The 15,781-nt window shown below is 42.1% G+C and overlaps 1 protein-coding gene across 3 annotated transcripts; it reads right to left on the reverse strand.

Annotated features, from left to right (window-relative positions):
• Positions 1-1,046: 1,046 nt before the first annotated feature.
• On the reverse strand, positions 1,047-13,428 carry RBM17 (RNA binding motif protein 17). Of its 3 annotated transcripts, none has more exons than XM_048301856.1 (12): positions 13,359-13,428; positions 12,012-12,152; positions 10,769-10,885; positions 9,743-9,909; positions 7,764-7,861; positions 7,181-7,237; positions 5,355-5,496; positions 4,243-4,394; positions 3,533-3,606; positions 3,103-3,201; positions 2,719-2,791; positions 1,047-2,575 (listed from the first exon to the last, which is right to left on the reverse strand). In XM_048301856.1, exons 2-12 carry the CDS (start codon positions 12,132-12,134, stop codon positions 2,472-2,474), a joined length of 1,206 nt encoding a protein of 401 aa, XP_048157813.1. In that variant the 5' UTR covers positions 12,135-12,152; positions 13,359-13,428; the 3' UTR covers positions 1,047-2,471. The 3 variants fall into 3 exon arrangements, with proteins under 3 accessions (XP_048157813.1, XP_048157814.1, XP_048157812.1); XM_048301857.1 differs by lacking the exon at positions 13,359-13,428 and adding an exon at positions 12,551-12,880 and having other exon boundaries at positions 7,764-7,858; XM_048301855.1 differs by lacking the exon at positions 13,359-13,428 and adding an exon at positions 12,551-12,878.
• Between the last annotated feature and the right edge of the window lie 2,353 nt (positions 13,429-15,781).

Below are 15,781 nucleotides of genomic sequence, written 5' to 3' on the forward strand. Positions count from 1 at the left end.
CCAAATTTTTCAACGCTTGCAAGATACAAACGTGCCTGAGGAAGTCTGAGCCAACACACTGAGTGTTGAAGAACAGGGAGAAGGTGCATTTGCAAAAAAATGCTTCCTGCTAAGGAGACAAACGAGGTCTGACCACCTCAGAGCCCAGTGAGTGTCTGAAGCTCTGCAGGTTTCCACACCTGGGCAGGTGTTTGCTTGCATCAGCTGTGGCCACCTGCTTACACACCTGGCTCCACTGTCACGTGTTTGTACAGCACCCACCAGAGATGGAACTCAGGGGATGTAGGTCTCCTCCACTTCAGGTGTGCTTGCTTTAGAGTCCCCTTGGTACATAAAAACACCTCATTTATAGCATCAATCTCCTACACAAAATACGAAATGAATAAACTATCTCCCCTACATTTTCATGGATAAACTTTACCCCTGTCTTCAACCACAATAAGGATTCTCAGAACAAAATCGTTCAAAAGTTGCCAATAAAGCCATTCTCAGCAAATGGAAAACCTTCAAGTTATCAGACTGGAAGCTCAGAAGCTGGTGCTAAAAAGCAAAACAGCTGCTTAAAGGCACAAAAACCAGTCTGTGTACCTCAGGAAATGTTTACAGCCTAGTCACTCAAGAGGTATTTGCTGAAATAAGAGCCATAAATAAATCATGTTGCTTTAAGATAAGTTGTATTTCAAGCTCAGATCACACTAATCTGTTACCAGTGGTTAAACTTTCTACAGCAGCCACTCAAATTATTTGAGTATTACAAGCAAGCCTATGCTAATTCATACCAGGCTCATCTCTGTTTTACTACACGGCACCAAAGGCCTTGAAGTGTTGCTCGAAGTCAAAGAGAAAACGAAGAGCAGAGGCAGGAACAGAATCTAGATTCTGTTTTTGCCACAAGTCCTGTGGTTTTGGAGTCAGGCCTGTTCCTCACCTCTGCTGCAGTGAGGGTGCATTAGAGAAAGAGCCAACTCATGGTGCAGAAGTGGCCAGCTCTGAGGGAGGGCCTTGCACAACACAAGAGCAGAGTAAGGAAGCCAACACACAGCAGGTAAAATACCAGGTTTTTTTAAAAATTCCGTTTTACAAGCAAATGTTTGTACAGAGGTTGGCGGAACACAAGTGGACAAAATAAGCAAAACACAAGACCCAAGGGTTTTGTCATAGAAATCTGTGGCCAAAACTCAACAAAAGGGCAATAACTGGAGATATTCACAGCGTTGAACTACAGGTCTATCCCCCCTCCCCCCAGTCCTTGTGTGTAACAGGAAGAAGACATCCAGCATCAGCTTTCAAACAGCTAAAATGCCCTCAGGGCTCCCAGGCATTTCAGTATCTGCACAATTCTGGGTGTAATGGGGCACAGAGACAACTGCCACCATTGCAGAGTCACCCCCTGCCACCTCTTTGTCACATACGGTTCCCAAACGAAAAGCAAACATAAAACCAGGAGCAGAGAGCTGTGTACTATTTTACATCAAGTTAAAAGTAAGAGTAGTAGTGTTTAGTAGTTTAGTTTGTCAACTCTTCAGATTTTCATAGAAGAACTTCCCTCCATGGCCACCTACTTTGAAAACTTCCACAGGCACTCCTTCCCAAAAGGAAAAAAAAGCATAACCCTGATGGTATTTGACCTCAGATATAGAAATACACACAGAAAGAGCAAATGCCAGGTTTGAAATGATTAAACAAAGTTAGTTGCCCATGTGTGAATTAGAGGAAGTGAGATTGTGACAGCTGGCCAGATACATGAAGGAGTTTCCCATCTCCCTGCCTAATAATCTGTATTCAGTTATCCCTGGATATTCCCAGCACAGACTGCCTGACAGCACAGAGCTCCTGCTAAGAGCCCATTAAACTCCTTTCTCTTTCTATTTCCCTGGATTAGACATGGATTTTCTTTTGATCTGAAGACAGACTCAATCCTTATTATTTTAGTCTCCATTCTGGCACAGAAGGCATTGTCCTGGAGTCAGGAGAACAAACCAGCTGCAACTGTCCAATTACCCAAATCACTGGTGTGCAGAGATGAGGACTCAGGAGAGCAAGGCTCTAACTCTAAGGGAGACCATCAGGGAAGAGAAGATCATAGCACACAGTCCTTGTCCAAAGCTTCACACTTATCGTGGATCCAGCACAGGGACTCCATGATGAAGCACCAGAACAAAGAAAGCAGGAATACAGACAAAGCATCTCCTCAGCAGTGGGTTTTTGACAAAGTCATCTGAAAGCTCAAAAAAACCAGGATCCCCAGAGCAGTAAGCAGAAATGTGCAATTCAAAACCACACAGATGTGAATCTTACTTTCAAAGGGCTTTATATTACAAAAAAACGTAAGTCACAACGAATGTGTAAAATCCATTCAATGAGGCCTGTTTCCAGTTTGCTAGGAAAGCTACTTTTCTCTTCTTTATTCCCAGCCTACTGCTGAAAACGTGATTGCCAAAACAATGACACCTTGAGCTAGATTTCTAAAATCAAACTTGTTCCGCCAGATCCAGCACTCTGAACTTGTCCAGGTTGTAGAAACAAGCCTTCACCACTCTGCCTCCAAAGTATCTTCCATTTAGATCCACAACAGCTGGAATTGAAACGAAGAGCAGATCAGCAAGCAGCAATTCAATAAAATAAACATCTCTAACTCAACAGCCTGACCACTGACACTGTTTAATCTCTCTACAGAAGTTAACTCTCAGGTTCACAGGACACAATTTAGGATCCTACCTTTGATGGCAGATTCAACCCGTTCAAACTCTAAAAATATTCTTACAGCTTCATCATCAGGGGCACCAGGGATCTGAAACAAACCAAAAACCCTAAGCCACAAGTAATTACAACAGTAGCAAAAATACTGTTTTACATTGATCTTCACAAAGGCAATGAAAAGAACGAAATAAAAAGATTCCAAAAGCACAATGCTCAGAGATTTTTGCCCAGTTCCTATTATTAGAAATTTGTATCTTACAGAAAATCCAGAATCCCAACACAGTAAAGGACCCTGAGAGATCTTCTATGTATGCAGCTTTAGGCAGTAACACACCAGTCATGAGGGACAAGTGCCCAGTTTACTTTCAGAGCAGCCAAAAAGAGAGACAGATTATTTCTTACCTCAAAGATGACGCATTTCCCAACCTTGCCATATTTCTCACATTCCTCCTTAGTTTCGACTTCAAGGTCTTCATCCACCTCCCCAGCACCAACCATGTTCTGAAAGTCAAAGAATAAACCCAGCTCACTGGATGGAGTCTGTGTAGGTGACTGTGTACACGAATCACAGATGCTCTGTGAACTGTGACTACCAATACTTTAAGAGCTACAGAAGGAAACAGTTCCCTGTCCCTAGGACAAGAGAACTGTACAATTTAAAGCAGTGCTGATTTAAAGTCACAGCTTGTACCCCAGGAAGTCACATCACTTCCCCAGAACACAAAACACCACGTGGGTGCAGGCCAGAACCATTTGAACTGTGTAGTCTTGTATCAGGAACAGAGGTTTAAACATTCCAACACCAAGACATGTTCCCTTACTCCCAACTCACCCTCAGTAAGACCACTTTAGTTGGGCATTTCAGTATCTCAGTCAAGGGGTTGGAATCCGCCTTCTTGCCTGTTTCTGTTTGAAGACAGAACAGCGAATCAGGGAATAATTTATGATTAAAGCTCAATTAGGGACTTTTATCAGAATCTTATTGATCAAACAATGGAATAAAAGCCACAAAATGTCATTTCATATTGGTGAGGAACAGTTATTCACAGCTTGTAGCTACTGAGAATGACAGTAAGCAGAAAAATCAATTCCAATGATGTGAATTAAGCAAGAACATTGACAATGTACTATTTCTTTGAGGAGAATAATTCATAAGTTCAGAATAATTCATAAGAACTAGAAGACTAAAAGTCTTCTGACTTCCATCACTTGTACTCAGAAGCCTGGATGTAGTCTCTAGATCAGACAAGAGCAGGGAAATGAGAGCAATGTCTATAGGACGTGAGAGGGAGCAAGCCATTGGGGCAGAGCAGGATCAGCTCTGGAAGTGAAGATGCTTCCTGACACTAAAGGAGGACAGCTGATGAAGGAAGGGGAGGATGAGCTAAAAAAAAAACCTATGGGATCACTTTGCAAAAAGATAAATTTCCACAAGAACAAATAGAAGTCATTTTTCCAACTCCAATGTTTTCAACAAGGACAGATGGTAAACAAAAACCCAGGAGCTTCATTTCTCACAGACTTGGTGTAGAACACAATTACCTTTCTCTGTAGATTCACCAACAATGATCTTGCCACCCCTCTTGCTCGTTTTCTCTACTGACAGTGCTGTGCTGAGCCCCTGTTCATGTTTGCCCAGCCCCTGGCCCTCTCTGAAACCATACTTCTGCATGATTTTGTGAGCTACTGTCCCCCTGCAAAGAGAGAAAAAACATCAGTTAGTAAAGGTTTCTTCCAGAAAACATTAACACTGCATTTCTGCTGAGCGCTCAAATATTCTACCTCCTAAAATCTCCTTACGCAGGGGCAAAAAGCACAAGAGCTACCACAAGTTACATGATTTTTTTCTAAGCAAAAGGCTAAAAAGTATGGCTATGTAATGCTGAAAGGTTAAAACACTAAGGGACAGAATAAACAGCCAATTGTGTGGTCAAAGTGAGGCAGGTTAGGTCAGATTTTTAGCCCTTTCTTCAATGAAGTGAAGGTTCCATGGTACTGCTAACTAGAGGTGGCAACAATGCACAAGTTGGTCCAACAGTACCAAGTTTGATTATCTTTTTCTGGACAATTAAAAAACCCCCACGAAATCCAAAAATTAGGTCTCTGAGCTGTTTTTAGCTATAGACTCATCTTCACTTTGTTTCCACAGTAGTAACACAAGCATCACATACAAGGCAAGACAGTAAATGGGCAGATTTGCAGCCACAGCTGCTACATTCATGCAAATACACTCCTGAATTTTTGAACAAAGCAGAGCTGAAATGATTTGAAATATCAGTTTGCTGGTATGCAGCAAATTTAAGACAAAGCTGGAAAAGAAACCTAGAAGAACCAATGTGCCACCTGTGTTTTCAAGTATACTGCATTGTTTGGCTTGGCCAAATACAGGCCATAAACACTATACTGGAGTCTGGCTTAAAAACACAGCCTTGAATGCAACCACCTCAGATGTGTTTCCCTCAATCCAGTCAATCCTGGATTTTTCCAGGATACACATTTTTTCTGTATCCTGCCAGTTTGGACTCTCTGAACTCAGACTAACCACATACATGCAATGGGTTGTGCTCTTCTCTCCTGACAAACTGTTTCAGCTTTTGGTTTCCACCACCTTCCAATGCCTTTTCCCACAAAATGTGCAGAGGTCCCTCATTTACCCCATGTTGGCGAGGAAGGAGTTGCTGGGTCCTGTGGGGGAACGAGGTCTCTCTGGCTCATCATACACTGGAGGAGGAATTGCTGCTTTGGAAGAAGGTGCCCGAGGTCTCGACTCCTCCTCATATGGGAATGATGCTACAGCTGCAGAAAACAAACGCACTTGGGTTTTTTTCAATAAAATTTTAACAAACTATGAAAAAAGTCTTCCATATAAATCTAAATCAGAAGTATGTTTCCTTTGCATGTGCTGTTTTAACATCCCCTCACTTCTCTCTCTCAGAAACAAGATCTGAGTTATTCTGGATTTTCCTCATTGGATATAGATTCCCACAGCTCTATAATGCACTTCTTAACCTCTTACTAAATGGATAAAATAAACATTAAGAGGCCACCTGCACTACAATGAGATTATCCAGAGGACAAACTCCCATTCATCAGGAACAGAATTATAACAAAAAAAGGATCAATGCACAGAACTCAAGGCCCAAGGACTGTAAGAAAAATACACTGCACATTTGCAGAGAAGAGAAACCAGTCTATTAAAAAAAAATGAATGCAACTCATCTCACTGGGAATTTCTGAACTGCAACTCTTCCTGGGGATGGAGATGGATCTGGATATCTCAATTATACTGGATGGATTATTAAACCACCTTTCACTGACAAGTCAAATGGCAAAATTAAAAAAAAAAAACCAAACCTATAGAAACCCTAAAAAAAATAAGTAAATCACTTTTGAAAAGACTTATGGACTTTGATGAGACTGACTTAATTTCAGAGTATTTTCTTCTACACTAGCTTTTGTATCTTATCAAATAAAAGGTCAGATGTGAAGTCTGGGGATGTCATATGAGGAAAACCAATCCCTATTTAAACAGCAAATGGACTGGACTATGGGACCAATATTTTCTTGTTTTCTTACAGCCTGGATTTGAGCATCAAGTAAGAAGCCACATAAAGGTTTCTTTAAAATATGACTATGTCACATTTTAAAAGCTCTCCCCATAAGGATATTTCTACTATTTCCAGCCTATATTTACTTTTCCTTGACACCACTCAATTGCTCTTAATTATTTACTCAAAACAAAGTCTTTCTGTTTTGAATGTTTACTTACATCACACGCTTTCACTGCTGTTTCATTCACTTAAGCTGTGGGGTTTTTTTTATTTTTCAATATTCTCATAAATACAATGAGGACTCCCAAAGGAACGTTTGTGTGCATAAGAATCTTCTTACTATTTTTTAAAGTAGACAATATACAGCTAATTATTCCAATTTTAAAATTTAAAACAGGTAGGCACGGAAAAAAAAAGGGAAGCAAGATGATGCCATCTCGTGGACAACTAAGATCCTCACACCACCACTGCACACAAATCTCTTCAGCTAAACTGTACCCCTGAAAAACGCATAAAATTCTGCCTGTAGTGCATAACTCCTTCAGAAAAGACATTCACTAAGTACCTCCTAAAGGAAAGAGCAATGGAAAAATTCCCCCTCCACACTGTGGAGGTTTCTAGTCTATCCAGAGAAACCTGCCTGTGACATTTATTCTTTCACATCAGAAGTGAGTAGCTGCACATGGTGGTAAGAGCCCAGTTTGCCAAACCACTTGTCCAGCAATACAGAAAGAATCCTTCAGAACAGAGATGTGAAGCAAAGCAGCATCACAGGTCCCCCACAGCCTCCCCACAACAACAAAGAACTTGTTCATGTACTGCTGCTACAAAAAACTCCAATGGGAAAAGCAGGAGGACTTAGCCAAACAGAAAGTTGAGTGAGAAATTAACACTGCTGGGTTTAGAGAAGTGGTTTTTGGAGCACTCACGTTCTTTGTCCTTCTCAACGAGAGAAGTGGGTGGTGCAATGGCAGCTCCTCCCATACCTATGAGCAAAATGGAACACAACACATTTGGAGGATATCACAACAAACCTGATTTATTTACTGTAACTTTGTTGCTGAAAGAGAGTAAAGCTTAATTTTGCTTATGCAATGATGTATTTCTGATCACATCACCTGACAAGCTCTAAGGGGACTGAAGTAACAAATGCAGGAATGAAAGCCTGCAATAGTGAAAACTTGACAGTGATTCTCACAACCTGATTTTATGTCATGCCTCACCCCTTCTTTGGAACCTGCACCATGCAGAAACTTACAACAAGTATCTACAAACTAAGGCAAATAGAGGTATTTTCACAAATAACTTGGTTGCCATCTATCTCCATGGAAAAATAGCAGTCTTCTGGATTATATGATGTTGTAATAAAATGCCAGATTAATTCTAAAGGCTCAGAATTAACAGTGTACTCATGTGAGGACAGAGAAATACAGAATCCATGAAACAGGACTGTGAATCCCCCTCCCTCTTTTTCTCCTCTTTCCACACCAAAACCATAAGCAGTTCCCTTACTTCTTTTCCGTCTCTCCCTTTCATAATCTTCATCTTCATCAGAATCTGGATCTGGTCTTCTTGAAAACCCACTGGCTTCGTGTCTGTCTTTACGCCTTCTAGGAGACACAGCAAGTTAGGATGAGAAACCATGGAAATCAACTCTTTGCTTTTATTTGTGATCCCACCTGTGCAAGGTGAATTATTCTGCTCCATCCAACTGACATTTAACACATTTCCCATGAAAGTGCAAGTAAACACCTTCACCGTTTGTTTTTTTGTTTTTATCCTCATGGGGCATTTTTGGTAAAACAGAAGATGAATCAAAACCAAGATCATTTTCCACTTGCAAGTCAGCCAAGAAGAATGTATGGAAAGGAGGAAGCACCCGAATAAATCTTGTCCAAAGAGGCCAGAGTGACTGAATGACTGCAGTGGAACAGGTGTTGGATGGAGCGGAGAGCAGGGTCACAGACATTAATTGATCACCCTGCTTTGCACAGAATCCCTTTTACATTTCCCATCACAGGCAATACAGAGTAATATGATTTACTCAATTTAAAAAAATCCTCATGCTTAAACATCAGATTTTTGAGAAGTTTAATTAAAATAAGATTCAGGCATAACTTTTAACGTGAAGTAAGGAATGCTTCAAGATTTGTTTGCACTTCAGCTGTTATCTAATGTGATCAGGAAATTACTCATTTTAATACTTTACAACAAAAAGGAAAAGCACTTTTCCTCAAAAGTTAAGAGCACAAAGTACATAAATCAGATCTCATTCCTAGCACAGCCACCAAAACTGTGCTACAGGATGCTAAAAACAGCTCTACTGTGGAACCACACAGAACTTCTGAATCTCTACACTCTGAAATCAAAACAAATGTACAGCCTGATATCCCAAAGCACACATCTGATGCAGGTTTGGCTGAGATTATTTCCCCCAGTTTGAAATCAGAATGTACTATTTGTTTTTCACTTCTTTTCTCTAATGTTTATATGTATAAAGACTCTTGGCCCACACACAAGTACAAATATGACTAAAGAGCAATCAATGCTGAAACTGTAGGAATGACATCCGAGATTCCTGAGGTCTTGCATGCCAGTAGGACAGAGCCTCAGGCATTCCTTCTCCAGCAAAACAACAAAGATATATCCAAGAGAAGAGAGAAGTCCCAATGACTAGAAATATTAATTTCCACAATCTAAACAGGGCAGAAGAACTGTAATTCCAGACTTCAGATGATTCATACTGCGATGAAGACAACTTATTCACTTCACTTAAAACGAGTGAATGTAATCTTCTGACTGGCTGGCAGACCTTTTACCACTTACAACAATCAGATACTGAGTCTGCATTCAACTTCCTTAATGTGATTACAGAGATTTCTTATTTCAGGGAAAGGGCATTAAAAATAAAGTAGTATTTTCTTTTCTCCAAAGACAACAGAGTATTAAACACATAATTAACTTATTAAATTACTGACTGCAGAGTATTAAAAAAGGAAATGCAACTATGCCTCTCAAAGGCTCTGCTAGCCACATGTAAAACTGAATGCATTCATGGATCAGTTTGTAGTTTTTAGAAGCAAAAAGGATGGTTCATCACTGAGTGTTGAAAAGGTTTTTCTGTAGTCAGATGGCACTGACAACAAATACTCTAAAACACCTGCAAGGTGGAAGTCTGATAATGATGCATGAAGTACCTAAATATTGCTGCTATTATTGAAACAAAGTAAATTCAGAATAATTTTGACAAAGGTCTTTCAGCCAAAGAGGCTGCAAAACTGATAGTTCTTATTGGTTTTGCACTGTTAGGTGATTTTTACCAGGGGCATTAAAACATATTAATTAAAACACTGCACTTGTTTCTACAAGCACGCAGTATTCACAAAACCTCTACGAATTTCCCTGAAAGTAGAGAGATAAAATGAAACAAATTGACATGTCTATTCTTTACATAAGAGTCAATATGTCAGGAGTTTAAACAAAAGCCTTACTTTTCTCTCTCTTCAATCTCCTTTTGTCTCTCCAGCTCCCGCTGCCGCTGTCGTTCCTCTCTCTGACGTTTCACCACTTTTTCGTAGTCATTTGGGAACATGGGATCATACTCATCTGCCAGGGGAATCAATACATCTCCTGCAGAAAAACCACTGGGGACAGGATCCTGGGGGGGAAAAAAAAAAAAAAAAAAGAAAAAGGAGTTTTTTCAGCTGAGAGCTGAAAACAACACTCAGTTGGAAAGCAAAAATGTAACACTTCTGATTCCTGACTTCTGTAATGTCAGGTAATATCCTAATCCCACTGGTACTACAAGAAATCTTGGCTTTACTTAAAACTAGCATTTCATCCAGTCTCTCATTATCTCAAATTTTCCCATGAAGAAAGAACCACCCCCTCCCCTTGTCAAATGCAAAGCAGCAGCAAATCAGCACGGACAAGAATTTTCAAACCCCATTAATGCATTATTATAAGCTTTATGGCATCTTGCTGCTGCAACCATCTGCCAGGGTCCTCCCACACAATCTCATCAGGCTTTTTATCAGCTGCTATTAATACAGTACCAACAGAGGCACACAGACTGTTCTTCTCTAATCTGAAAGAACCATTTCAGAACTTTTTCTTCGAAAAAGCCGCAGGGACAAACTTTCTCCTGATTCCTTACCATGAGAAATCCATTTAAAAGGTTAGGTGGCTTTCATTTATTTTTCAGTTGATTGTTATACAGGTCCAGTTCCAACACTGGTGCAATCACAGTTATAGTCATTACTTAGCTGCCCAAATTGCTATCTTGCTAGGTAGTTTGAAGCTGTCTGGGATTCTAAGAACACTGTTTTATAACTGCACATTAACCGTGGTAATTCCATGCTGTACCACATGTAAGTCTGTATAAAGTTGAAATGTTACTCAAAAACTCTAAGCAGAGGAAAACATTCTCAGAAAACAATCACTTTTTTGACCACTAGGAAACATTTAATTTCCAAAACATTTGTTAACAGCTGGACTTTTAGCCCCCCTGGTCTTACCTTTAGCCCAGCTGCTACATGAGGGGGTGTGTCCACTATCTGTCTCTCATCGGAGGAGCTGCCTCGTTTCAGGTCAATCACTGGAGCAAGGACCGTAGTTTGTTTTGTTCTCTGACTCTGCAAAAATCACCAAAACACACAATGTCTAAAAAAGATAATACAGTTTTCTAAAAATGAGCTTGCTTGATTACTCATGCAGGGGTAGGTGAATGGTCCTTGGTTTTCACTGGGACCAGGAACACCCATTAGAAATCCATACAACCTCTTCAGGTGAGTTTGAACTGAGTTAGTTTTTAAGAAGTTCAGACTTATCCCAAAGATCTACTGTTCTTCCCATTTATCATCAGATAAAATATTTTAATCTATTCTGAACTTGAGTTTTCTAATCCTATCCTATTCTTCTGTTAGGCTATGGATACACTGCACATCAGTTACACGGACAAAGAATATAACTAATATAGCAATCAGTAAGTTTCATCCATGCAGTTTGTTCCAAGGATCAACTAAATCCAGCCCTCAATTTCAGCAGCACAAATCAGGAGTAATTCCAGGGGAAAAAATGCTGTGCCTACTTAAGTATTTGGCATCAGTGCTACTGCTTCTTTTTTAATTAATCTCTCTACAGAACCTACACACCCCACAGAGCACTCCTGTCCTGCCGGAACCAAAATATCAACACTGCTCAAAGAAAAAGGGTGACATAAAAAGCAGCAGCAATAAAAAGATAAAATAGCTCTGTCACAGTCTAAAAAGAATTAGCTTGTACTGCTCCCTTTCATCTACTCTGAGAACACTTGCTGTAAAAATTTCTAATACATAATGATTTGCAGGTTAGCACCAAGAGCCTTTTAAATAACAACCATAAAATGATGCAAACGTGTAAATAATCAGTCACAGTGTGACCCCTACTTACATTAAAAAAAAACCCTAAAGAGCTGAATTTCATTATCTTTAAAGCTAAACTTGAAGATTAGCTTTTGGCTCTGCTTGTTAAAAGCTCTGAAGTTTGCAGCACATACATCAGTGCTTCCTTCAATTTTAATTTTGCAACACTCCCTCTAAGACACATCAAGAAAAATGCATCTTCCCTTTCCCCCCCTCCACTTTGCCAGGTTCTTTGCTACAAACTCATAGACAAATCCCAGCAAATTACCCCAAACTGGTATTCTGAGGTCACAAACACAATGCACTGAACACAAAAGAAGTCTGAAAAACAGAAAGCAAAACCACAAAGGGACTGTACCTTTGCTTGTGTGAGAGCTGCTTTCTTCACCTGCAACTGAGACTGCAGCAGTTTGAAATTCTTGGACCAGCCTTCTGTTTTGGAATCACTGGTCTCAACCCCCAAGTCATCGTAAAGTGACATTTTCTCTTCAATTTAAAACTGAAAGACAAAAGGAAAAAAAACCTCCAGATGACACAACAAACCTATTTCCAGGTTATTTGCTAATAGCTTGCATGTATAGGTACACCATATTTTATTTTACTTTTCCTAAAGGCATAGAAAATTGACCTTTTTCTGGCTAGTGGCAAATACATATAACCAGAGCAAAGCTGTATAAAAGTAACAGTTTGAAAGGTAATGAAAACTGTTCAAGAACTAATTTCTTCCCGCAGTGGAATATGAACAATTAGGGCTCAACAGAATGGAGTTTACTGCAACAAAGAACTAGGAGATTTTGAAGATTATTAAACATCTGGCCTCGGGATGAAACACAGCAGGGGTTATAAAGGCACAGATTCACAGGATGAGGACAGAGCACTGTAGGAATTCCCACCTACCACAGAGCAGTTGGATTTAGGAAGCAGGAGTGATGCTGTCCAGAGGGAGACAGGATGCACTGGGGGAATCACAGAATCAATCAAGTTGGAAAAGATCTCTGAGATAATCGAGTCCAACCTTTGGCTGAAGACAACCTTGTCACCCAGACCAGAGCACTCAGTGCCACATCCAATGGTTCCTTGGATACCTCCAGGGACGGGGACTTCACCACCTCCCTGGGCAGCCTGTTCTAATGCTTAACCACCCTTTCCATTAAGAAATTCTACCTAATGGCCAGCCTGAACCTCCCCGGGCGCAGCTTTATGCCATTTCCTATTGTCCTGTCGCTTGTTACCTGTAAGCAGACCCGACCCCCCAGCCGGCTGCCCCCTCCTGCCAGGCAGTTGTGGAGAACGACAAGATCCCCCCTGAGCCTCCTTTTCTCCAGGCTGAGCCCCCCCAGCCACTCCTCCTCAGACTTGTGCTCCAGACCCTTCCCCGGCTCCGTTGCCCTTCCGCGGACAATGTATGGATGTACGGATGAATGCAGGAAGGGCGCTGTCACCGCGAGGAAGGGACAAGGGAGCGAGGCACAGGGGCTGTCCCCACGATAAAAGAAAGGACGGGCTGCGACCTCCGTCGATCTGGGGACAGAAGGGGAGAAGCAGGCCCTGACGTCCCCCCCCACCTTCCACACAGGCCCAAACACCACCGAGAAGCCGCTGAGCGTGGGACACCCGCCCCGCCCGGCCCTCCCACACGCCGCGGGGCCCGGAGCCGCCTCCCCACACGTTCGGGGCCGAGCCCGGGCCCGCAGCCGCCGCTCACCCGTCCCGGCGCCGCCGCCGCCGCCATGAGCCGGCGCTGAGGACGCCGGGAAGGGCCGCGCCTGCGCACTGCGCCCCGCGCCGCCGCCGCGCCAGCGCCCCCCTGCGGCGGGAGGGGGGAGCGGCACCCCCGCCATTCCCACCCCTCACGGCCTCCCCAGTACGGGACTGGGAGCGCGGCACAGCGACTCCCGGAGACTGGGAGATGCGGGAGGGAGCGGAGCAGGCGGTTGGAATGCTGCCCCCGCCTCAGCTGCCCTCCCAGTCGCGAAGAAGCTGCCTGCCCGAAGAATACGAAGCCCCGTTTCCTTCGGGCTCGCACAGCGCACGTCGAGTGTAATCGGCGCTCTGAGCTTTTATGGAATCAGAGAATCACTGAGCCACGGAGAGCGTCCGAAGGAGGCCACGGGGATGGGGAAGGGTGTGGAGGGGAAGCCCTGAGGGGCACTTGGGTTGTGCAGCGGGAGGAGGCTGAGGGGGGACCTCAGGGGGGTCTTCAGCATGGCCCCGAGAGCAGGAGGGCAGGCACGCATCTCCGTGGTGACAGTGACAGACACCGAGGGCAGGGCTGTATTTATGCCCAACACTGTTTTCCTTGTACTATACTGTGTTCCCTGTTTTCTATACCATGTTTCCAACTCCTTAAGAAATTTCTGGTAGCTTATTCAACGAGTAACCCGTGCCCATGGGCATTCAGCGTTCCCAGTTACATACCAAGGGCGCCTGTGATTTTGGGGAAAAAAATGGAGACAATATGATTCTGAGTTTGACAACACACATGTACTGAGGAAGTTGGAAAGAAAGAAAACTTTTTTCTCATCAAGTGTATATTAAACATCCCTGTCTAATACTCTAACATGTTTGCTGCCGTTTTACTGTGCCATCACTGCCACTGAGGTCACTGGTTAATTGTTATTGCAAAATATTGGGCTATTAGGAGGACTTACTGAATTATGTCACTTGGGCTTGAAGTGGACTGGTTAGGTCTGCAGAAATAGGTTTCTTTTCTAAAGCAAACCTTAAAATTCTGTATCTGTCTGAGCCTGGATTTTACCCAACCATACCAGTTTTCCAGCCCACTATCTTGCACTAATTATTTAATATTTTCTTTTCGACAGTGGCAAAAATGGATTTTCCTTTGTATTTATACTGGGCTGGTATATCTCCAGCTCATACCAAGCAAGTGAAATAGATGAGCTGAGTTTTCTAAGAATCATGGCTTCTTGCACCACATGATGAAGCAAATAAACATGCAAGACTGTCTGCAAAGCCAAACACAACCTCCAGCCCTGAAGCAGATAGATCTGGCACCTCAGCCTCAAGATATTAGAAGTACTATCTCTGTATTAATCAGAAAGCCTTTATCTCCAGCACTGCTTCCGACTGTGCTACTGTGCAGTTTATTTCCCCATGGTTAGCTGAAAAAATAAATAAAATAAAGCTACTACTTCCCCTCCTACTTATGCTGCTTTCTATTAACCCAATCTTTCTAAACACGTTTACAGATATGTCTATTTTCATAGTAACAGTGAAAGTTTCTTAAATATAAGAAGAAATTATCTTCACTTTATTTATAGGGGATCTCCCAAGTATCTTCCTGCGGTTCCTTGCCTTAGCAATGCCTGCATTTTTTAAAGGAAGGATTGATATAATTAATGTATTTGTAACCTTATGGAAGCAAAAAAATCAGCCAGGCACTACTTTTCCGGTGTCAGAATCCCACTGAGAAAAGAACTGGTATCCTATGTTAAAGGAAGGAATCAAATAATTAATTGCATCAAAAGGTACTGAGAGAAATCCCTGTGAGTTGAAATGTCACAGAGCAATATCACAGCATGACAGTCACTGGGAGAAACTAAAAGGAGATTAGAGTCTGCAAAGGTGGAAAACATGATAGCAAGGGGAGATTTCAGTTCCTCCTCAGAACAAGTCATAGCAGGGAGGGTAAAGGCTAAATTGTCAGACCTGTAAATAAGTACCTATTAAAGCCATGAATCACATAACTCACAAGGAGAGAAGCAGCTCTTGGTTAAGTCTGAAAAATGCATTAGGCATGGATCAAAACTGATCCATCACTGTTTGTAATAATAGCCACAATGTATTTGTCCACACCCATTTAGGAGCAAAGGAGCCGAAAAAATCCTTCTCATTAAATTCAGGGAGGCTTCAGGCAGATACAGAAACCTCACCCGGCTGCCAAGGTCCCAGACAGACTGGAAATGGAGGGGAAATTTGTGAAGTCATCCCCAGCATTACACATCTTGAAGGTGGGTAATTGTGGCTGAAATCTCCTTTTCAGCTACATCTGCAAAGGTGGAGGAGCATTGGCCAGCTCCATGCTTCCAACAGACCCTCACAGTTGCTGAAGTCTGATCTTCCAGTTATCTTTATTTTTTTTTCCATTCAGATTCCAAACCTTTCCAT

Source organism: Corvus hawaiiensis, chromosome 4, assembly GCF_020740725.1.
Source record: "Corvus hawaiiensis isolate bCorHaw1 chromosome 4, bCorHaw1.pri.cur, whole genome shotgun sequence".
Lineage (NCBI taxonomy): Eukaryota > Metazoa > Chordata > Aves > Passeriformes > Corvidae > Corvus > Corvus hawaiiensis.

Bases quoted from the DNA above. Each gene is read 5' to 3' on its own strand.
- RBM17 (XM_048301856.1), bottom strand. From the start codon at position 12,134: ATGTCACTTTACGATGACTTGGGGGTTGAGACCAGTGATTCCAAAACA. The intron at 7,238-7,763 runs GTAAGGGAACTG...TTTTGCTCATAG, and splicing joins AAGGGAGAGACGGAAAAGAA to GTATGGGAGGAGCTGCCATT. The intron at 5,497-7,180 runs GTGAGTGCTCCA...TGTTTTCTGCAG, and splicing joins CGTTGAGAAGGACAAAGAAC to CTGTAGCATCATTCCCATAT.